General features: G+C 38.8%; 1 protein-coding gene across 4 annotated transcripts in view; it reads right to left on the bottom strand.

The window, feature by feature from the left end:
* The window catches only part of ZFYVE28 (zinc finger, FYVE domain containing 28), a 59,065-nt gene that overhangs the window by 20,594 nt on the left and 29,284 nt on the right, over positions 1 to 9,187 (bottom strand). The window contains exon 7 of one of the 4 annotated variants that reach the window (XM_010296298.1): positions 8,785 to 8,889. The exons of the other annotated variants lie outside the window; for them this stretch is intronic. Coding sequence (XP_010294600.1) covers positions 8,785 to 8,889 — 105 coding nt within the window. The remainder of the gene's footprint in view (positions 1 to 8,784; positions 8,890 to 9,187) is intronic. 4 annotated transcript variants of the gene reach the window in all.

Below are 9,187 nucleotides of genomic sequence, written 5' to 3'. Positions count from 1 at the left end.
TCGGGAATCCCCTCCGCGATACACAAGCAGCTACTCTGTACGGCATAGTAAGAAGTGAATTAGTTTAGCACCCAGTTCCAGCAGATGCTCTCCTGTGTTCCAACTTCTGTGTGTGGCAGAAACGGAGATGGAAAAGCAGCACTGAAAAACACTTTCCGGCAAGACAAACTCTGAGGGATAGGGAAGCTTATTAGCACAATGTTTTCATATCACCTCCATCAGTTCCCTCAAAAACCAATAAATAACAACTGTTTGAAGCATAAAGCATCCTAGGGTCTAGGACAATCCTGTAGAAATTTGGTATCCAGCCGTCGGAGTAAAAGCTGAGAAAAGCTAATTAAAGTATTAGGTAGAGCCTTAAATTTTATTTAGAAAAGAAAGCTTTCTTAATTTTTCACTTTCAATGCTGCTGTAAGTATGAGGAAATCCTCTCTTTTTTCCTCCAATATAATTGTGGTTGGTTTTACAATGTGTCTTGGATTTAGGCATTGCCACAAACTGTGGAAAAACTGCAGTTACTGTAGTGATTTTAGTTAATTACACATAATCTCAAAACTCCCAAACATGCTATTCTAAGGGGTTTTTTTTTGTGAAAAAACAATCTGTAAAATACAATCTAACTTCTGAAAGCTAGTAATTTTTGTTCTATAAGTAGCACAGGCAACACCAAGTGACATTCAACAACACATTTTTATACACCATTAAAATGAACATGATTATAAATATCACCAAATTACTAAAAATGAAAAGTACAAGTGAGTTATGTAGAAACAAGAACCTATCATGATCACTTTTGTAGTCTCCAGCCAGATGATATGCCACCTGGAATACAGCCCAAATGGCAAATTTTGGGGTGTCTACCAGTTTTGCTAGAACAGACTTATTGCCTCTGCCACTGATGCTAGTCAGCTTAAAATATTGCCCTATTTCACTTGATTTACAGAGAGGAACATATTTTATATTTAATTTGCTTCAGCCATACTGGATATTTTAACATCACTGAAATACGAAATTTACCATCTTAATAGGAAAGGACTTCAAACAACTGCATTTTCACCTTCCCACTGTAACAAGCACTTGCTAACAAGTAGTGCACACAAGCTGCCTGGGTTATTCCTTGAGAAAGTAAAATCTGCATCAGTTACTTGTTACTTAAGACAAAGAAACACCTATAATATACCCAAAGATATGCATATAACATACCCAAAAATGCCTTGTGGAATTTCCTAAAAGGGAATACTATAGCTTAGAAAAGACTGCACCATTTGGAGATTTTTTTTTTTTTTTTGTCTTCCAGGGTGAAGAACAAGACAGGCACGAAACACATCAAGAAGAATCCTGGCGGTGAAAAACTAGAGACATCTGCTTCAGTCACATATGTCTCACTGACTAAAATCATAAGCAAAAGCCGACAGACCTCATCAATGCTGACTTTTTTTGTTTTGCTAGTACTGCTCAGCTGGTTGTTGGGGCAAGGGATTTAGCAGCAAAGCAAGACAACCATACATAGCAGCCTGTTTATGACTGTATTAATATGCATATTAATTGCCCCCACTGCTTGCATGGGAGAGCTATACAAATCAGCATAGAGTCACAGTGCCTAAAATGTACACAGACAGTTTGCAGTTCAAAGTCATTAGGCAGAAACGGCATCTATTCTAGAAGTCATTCTGATTTGCTCAAGGTATCAACCCCTTTCTCTTCCCACAACTGTTCTTGCTGAGCCTTTATTTCTAGGATTCCAATACAGTACATGTAAAGCCATTATTCACCAGTCTTTTTCTGATTATCTGATTATTTTTCTGATATCTGGTTATGAGCAGTCTTTCCATAAATAAGAGCTCTACAGAAAAAAGAGAGGAAATAAAATCTACAATAATACACAGTTCAAAACAAAAATAATAGTATCAAACATTAATGCAGAATTAATCCATCATTTTGCTTAGCTTACACAAATATAACTTGACCAGGTGTCCTGGTTTCAGCTGGGATAGAGTAAATTTTCTTCAGAGAAGCTAGTATGAGCCTATTTTCATCCCAAATCCAAAGCATAATGTTGAAGGGAGGATTCATTGCAATATTAAACCTGATGGTCTGGTCCAAAGGAGCCAGGGGTGGAGATTGTAAGGGAAATACATTTGAATTGTTGTAACCTGGGATTTGAGTTGCATGTTCTGGGAGTTACTATAGCAGGAACCCCTTGTTGCCAGCCAGGCCAGGAGCAAGGGGAGGAGTTTGCTGCGATCTTAAACTGTACAATGTGGCCCAGAGGGGCCAGGGCTGGAGACTGTAATGGAAATACCTTTAAATTGTTGTAATCCATGATTCGAGTTGCATGTTATAGAAATTACTACAGCAAGAACCACCTGAACCAATGGAGGAGAAGCCTTACAAGAAGCAGTGCACATGCAGCAATGACCCGACCTGAGCTGGCTTTGGTGCCCAGTAACTCCACGCAACACACCACCTCGCCTGTCCTGAGTGACCTCCATAAGAGATGGAGCCCAGAGTCATGGACTAAGTGAACTCAATGGACATTTTGTGGACGTTTTACAGACATTTCACGGAGGTGGTCTAGACTAAGGGAGTGATATCTGTGTGTTATATCAAAGGATGGGAAGGGGGGTGGTGGTTAATGAGGTTGTGTTGGGTAGTGTGAGACCTGAGCATGACATAAATTGTATGGAATAAGGGGTGGATACTGTCCTGGTTTCAGCTGGGATAGCGTTAATTTTCTTCATAGAAGCTAGTATGAGGCTATGTTTTGGATTTGGGATGAAAATAATGTTGATAAGGTACTGATGTTTTGGGTTGTTGCTAAGCAGTCAAGGACTGTCCAGCTTCTCATGCTGGCCTGCCAGCAAGAAGGCTGGGAGGAGACACAGCCAGGACAGCTGACCCAAACTGTTAAATAAAGAGATAAATAAAAAGATATGCCATACCATATGACATCATGGTCAGTATATAAAGCTGGGGGAAGAAGAAGGGAGGAGGGGATATTTGGAGTGGCATTTGTCTTCCCACGTAACCATTACATGCGATGGAGCCCTACTTTCCTGGGGATGGCTGAACACCCGCCTGCCCATGGGAAGGGGTGAATGAATTCCTTGTTTTGCTTTGCTTGCGTGTGCGGCTTTTGCTTTACCTATTAAATTGCCTTGTGTCTTGATCTCAACACACGAGTTTTCTCACTTTTACTCTTATGATTCTCTCCCCCACTGGAGGGGGCAGTGAGCGAGCATCTGTGTAGGGCTTAATTGCCAGCTGGGGTTAAACCACAACACAAGGTTAATAATGGTAAAACTGCATGGGAAGAGATGTGAGCTGATCAGGTAGACTGTGACACATCAATTAAAATACGCTATTAATGTATTTGTTGTCCTCCATGCTATCATCAGCTGAGATCTCTCTATTAAAAATTTATGGGCGTGTAATCTGTGCCTAGATGAATGCATAGCTCTGGACCATGAGATGGAAGAACTGTTCTCCTAGTATAACTCATAGCCCTGCTGAATGACCAAGTTATTTTTCCTTCTTGCATCCTCTTCAAGGCACAAAGTTCTACTGATGAAAAAGTACAGTATAAAACCTGGTTTTGTAAGAAACTCTCCACCCACAAGAACTTGGCTTGGTCTGCGAGATGGGCAAGAAATGACTGACAGGTCACACTCAGAGTGGTCATCAATGTTTTTTACTCAGGCTGGCAGGCTAACCCCCAGGGATCAGTACTGGGCCCCACGCTGTTCAACATCTTCCTAAATGATCGGGATGATGGGACTGACAGTACCATTTGCTAATGACACCACACTGGGTGGATGTATCTGAAAGGAAAGCCATCTTACAGACAGACCAGGACAGGCTGGGGGAGTGAGCTAGCAAGAACAGTATGGAGTTTAACACAGAGAAGTGCAAGGTCTTGCATCTGGGATGACACTAGCAAAGAGCACAGGGCAGGCTGGGATCTGTGTGGGTGGGGAGCAGCCTTGCTGAAAGGGACTTCAGGGTTATAGTGGACAACAAGCTGAACAGGAGTCAACAGCATGCTGTTGCAGCAATGAAGGCAAATTGGATCCTGTCCCATCCTCAGGGACATTACTAGCAGAGATAGAGATGCGATCATTCCACTCTACCAAGCGCTTGTCAGGCCACACCTGGATGGCTGTGTCCAGTTCTGGTCTCCAGAATTCAGGACAGACACAGATAGACTAGAGAGGGTCCAAAGGAGGGCCATGAAGATGGAGAACCTGTCCTACAAGGAGAGACTGAAGGAGTTAGGTCTTTTCTCCCCCGAGAAGAAAGAGAAGGCTCAGGGGAGACCTCACCATAGTATTCTAGTACATAAAGGGTGGCTACAAAGAGGATGAAGACTCTCTCTTCACAGGGAGCCACATGGAGAGGACAAGTTGCACCAGGAGAGATTTTATCTTTATGTACGAAAGAAATATTTTACACTAAGAACAATCAATCACTGGAACAACCTCCCCAGGGATGTGGTAGAATCCTCATCACTGGAGGTTTTCAAAATGCGATTGGGCAGGGTGCTAGATAATCTTGTCTAGGCTTCCCTTCCCACAACAGGTTCAACTGGATGATCTTTTGAGATTCCTTCCAACCCGGGCTATTCTATGAACTGACTGGCAACGTACCTTCAAACAGTCTCCTGCAAAACACCCGCTACTTCTTGAAGCAGGTAATCAAAATTTCATCTCATTTATATACTAAGATAACCTTCCCTGCCTTTTTTCACATGTGTTTGTACTAATAGGGTTATACTGAAAATATACAATAAAGTAAGCGATACCCTTCAACTATATCTAGCAAGCCAATGACCTTGGACTCCGCCCACATGTACGCAAATACAGATATTCTAACAGAAATAGCCAGATAAATATCCCACTCCAATTGCTGGCAGACTCTTGTTGCTTTGGCATAGACTTGAGCCACGATACATTTCGGAGATCTCCTCTTACAGACTATAAATAACATAGGCTAAAATTGCACCACCAATTTTTGTAAATGCCTAGAACTGTATAAAAACATGCCATAGAACACCAATATTCAAGCCACAATGACATATCAAAAGTGACTGCTGACCAGGGAAGGCACCTATTGTATCATTAAAATTATATTTTAAATTTATTATTTGTATTTGAAGTTGTCATTTATTGGCTCATCATAACCTTAAAATGAAGAAGTAGGCTTTACCACATACTCTAGACAGGGAAACACTTTAATACAGATTCATCAGTATTTCTTCCTCCCTTGCATGGTTTTATACCAAAAACTCCAATGAGGCTTGAAATCAACTAATTGTAACTACCTTTTTCTTCTGTTGCCTCACCTATTTTTCCTCATCATTCACAAAACAACACTCTTCTTGCCATTTTCTAGCTCCAGTGTTTCAAAGAACTTAGGCTCATTCTTGGCTTTAAGCATATCAAGTCATCTCATTCTGTTAGCATACGAATGGCCTTCACTTAGGTTTCCACTCAAATGAATGCCTCTCTCAGGATCTTGCACAATAATTCTAATGCATGTTGAAAGCCGACAAATTCCCGCAAACAGTTTACTTCCAAAAGCTACTGAATTTACTACTTCCAACACTGAAATGGCTAAGGTTCCAGCACTGTATTCTATTAGCTGCCTATTTAAAATTCACTAAGTTACAGTTATATTAAAAATTGCTCTAAAAATTACATTTATGAAAAAGTAACCATTAAAAATTAAAAAACTGGATGGATTGCTTCCTGGAGCTAATCTAATCAATGGATAGATTGCCACTTCCCTGTTGTAGTTATAAACAAACATCTCATTTTCACTCAAGTCAGCAGTATTCTTCCACAGTTACATTGATATAACAAAAAAATAATGCATAAAAACAGTTTCTCTGAAGCCTTCTGAAATAGATGGAATACGTTTATTCTTTGCTGAGAAAGTTGACTACTGATCAATCTCAAGTCTAGATGCTGCTTATCATCTTCTGAACTGGGCTGAACATTTAACTTCTTGACCACCAGACCTCCGAGACTAGAAAGAAGAGCCTTCTACGCAGATAGGGTACCAATGAAATAATCAACCTTTCCTTAGCAAAAACATTTAAGTAGTCCTCTGTACTATTTTTTTTTTCAATTTGTGCTCTAGCAACCTCGAGCAAGGTTTTAAAATGTTTTTCAGATTACTGTGTGAGCACAGTCAGTAATCAAGGTATGCAATCACAGTTCTGATTTAAGATTGAAGATCTTTGGCCCAGATGCATTTCAACAAATTACAAGCCTAGCTGAGGTTTCCACTTTTCTCCATTGACTAAACAGGGAACCTACAGCAGCAAAACTCCTAATTGAGATATATCGGCTTGGTACCTAAAATTAGGTGGGGACGAATTTAGCTCAAAAATTACACAGCACTGGTTGCTGATGGAAAAAGTCTAAGGTGGTAAATCACAAGCTGATTTGAAGCAGCCTCCTTTTACAGGTCCCAAATGGTTCCTACAGTCTTAAGAGCTTTTTCCTTCCAATAAAAACCAAAACGGTACTTCATTGTTTCAAACCCATTCAGCCTGTGCTATTTGATACACTAGTAGTTCATTCACAACTCTGTGCTACTCTGGCTAAGCTGATTTTGCTACCAGAGCCAAATTGTTTCAAGGCACTTTGTTTCCAAAACATGCCACAATCTGACAACACAACAGTCAGCCTCAGTATTGATTATCTAACAGCACAAAGGAATTGTTTATGATTCATGGGAGGTTGAAAGGCCAAATAAATGCATTTCAAGAATTCTATGTTTAGCTAATTATTTTTCAGACAATGTTGCAAATGTTGCATTTAAAATTGTAATTATTAAGTGAAAATAGCAAGAAATTAAGCACATTAAAATGGCATATTTCAGAGAAGAGAAACAAAAAAACAATTTAGTTATTATTTTGGATATGTGTATGACATCAGGGAGAACTTATTTCAGAAGAGAACATTTTGTAAAGATTGTTTTTGCAATGAACATGCTTGTTGTAGTAAACAAATGATACAACTCTAGAAAAGTTGTTTAACAGCCAAATAAAACTCTTTAGGTAATACAAGGTAAAAGAACAGGGGAACCCCTTAAAGATAACATATTCTGAAATGTAATACCAGTAGGTATGCTGAATATTACACTTTGCACAGAGATCTAGGAACATACTACTGTGGAGTTCTGAGCTTTTTTTTTTTCTTTTTATTTTATTAAGTCATTAAAAGGAGTTTAAACTTTTTTTAAACTAAATATTATAAAAAGGGAAATTCATATCAGCATAATCAAGCAGGCACTTAGCTATTTTTTTTTTAATTGGGCCATAAACTACAATAGCTAGATCTCTAGTAATATCAATCAGATACCAAAAAATACGCAACTTAGATTTCTTGCATGACACCCAGAGTTGATACAATGCTATAGTTCAGTGGACGAGAGCACAAATGCACATGTACAAATACTGCCTTATAAATCAAGCTTCAAGCAAAACAAAATTTGAAAAAAGGGAAAAGACAGATCTAGTTTACCTAAGCAGCAATACAGTAGCAACTACGATACTAACATACAAAGGCAGTACAGTAAGGCCTTGGCAAAAAGTGGTGCACCTAATGAAGACTTACTTTTTCTCAGTTACTGCTTCAGTTACTCCTGACTAATAACTGAGGTTAATTCTATTGCCTGATCAGACAGCCCTGTGTGAAACAGTCTTGATGTATACAGTATTTAGAAGAGGGCAACTGTTGCATGAAGGTAAGTTGGGTTTTGTTTGAAGAACAGTCAAAAGGAAATGTATTACAAAACCAAAACCATGAAAAACAGTTTTAGTTGCATCTTTCTGCCCTTATTTTAAATATATAAAACTCTAAAAAAAAAGGACCCTGAAGATGGGCACATCCTGAAAAAAAAATATTATTATATGTATCATCTCCTCTATCACTACTAGAAAAGACATTTTACCCCTTCTTTCTATCCCAAAACACAGACAAAATTTGGAATTCGTGAAGTTCAAATGAAGTGCTGGGTAGAGATAAACAGATGAAAAAGGGTAGACAAGAAGCTGTGGAAGATTGTCTACCTCAGCTGAAATAGCGGTATTTCAATCTGCTTGTACCAGAGTAAAAACTTTATTGCATACATTGTATGCAATACATCACATCCAGGTATGTTATGCAAACACTGAAAAAAGCAAAGAACTCATATTTGTGCTTTAGTCACATTTTTCTGCCCTATGCTTTATTCCTCTATCATTCTCATTAAGTGCTCTAAACAGAACTAATTAATGTTAAAACTCTCATGCAGTTTCAGAAGATAAATACAGAAGAGAAAACAAACTAGTTTTCTCAACAATTTTGGCCAACAACACTATGGAATTTAAATTATTAACTGGACCGCAGCCCTTATTTTACCACCTCGTTTTACTAGGCAAAACAACATGTCTTCTAGAAAGCCAAGACCTAGCTAAGACAAACATTTGGTACTTTTCAAGCTAAAACCTGAAGTCTCTCTCAAGAAATCCTATATGGACAAATAACATGGATGTATATCATTCATTGCTGTATGCATTAAAACTTTTCCATAAAGAGTTGCCTCTCAATTGCCACAGCACTGAAGAAAACTGCTAGGGGAAAAAAAACAAATAACTAAAACCAAACACCTGCTGTTCAAAAGGAAGAACACTCAGAAGTGTTGCTGTCACTTGATTGTTAATTCAATGAAAATTTTTAACCAAGCATAACCCAGTAGCATTTGCCAAATCTGACTGCAAAGTGATGTTATTACCTCAGAGTGTATATGCTGGAGAGACTACATGTAGTGACAGAAACACTCTCATAGTCACTGCTGGAGATGGAGCTGAGGGGGGAATCACGTAAGCCATCCTGAGAACTGAAAAAACATACGGAAACAAAATGAACTGCAGAACCAAACAAAGGTAAAAAACAGAGCACCGATAACTCACGGCTTGTCACGGATTATACAGAAATAAAAGTAAACTGGCAGTTGTATTTTTGCTCTTCAGAAAATGATGCAAACATATTCTGTTTTCTTCCCAAAAGGACAGGCAATTTGTCAGTCAGCAGGCACACATCTCCTAAAAACCTTAACATTAATTCATACCATACAGTTACAACATTCAGAAAAGAACCGAGGACCTTGCACTGTCAGAGGGTATAGAGGGAAGAGC

Source organism: Phaethon lepturus, unplaced genomic scaffold, assembly GCF_000687285.1.
Source record: "Phaethon lepturus isolate BGI_N335 unplaced genomic scaffold, ASM68728v1 scaffold15981, whole genome shotgun sequence".
Classification (NCBI taxonomy): Eukaryota; Metazoa; Chordata; class Aves; order Phaethontiformes; family Phaethontidae; genus Phaethon; species Phaethon lepturus.
This window is presented reverse-complemented; position numbering and strand designations above follow the sequence as displayed.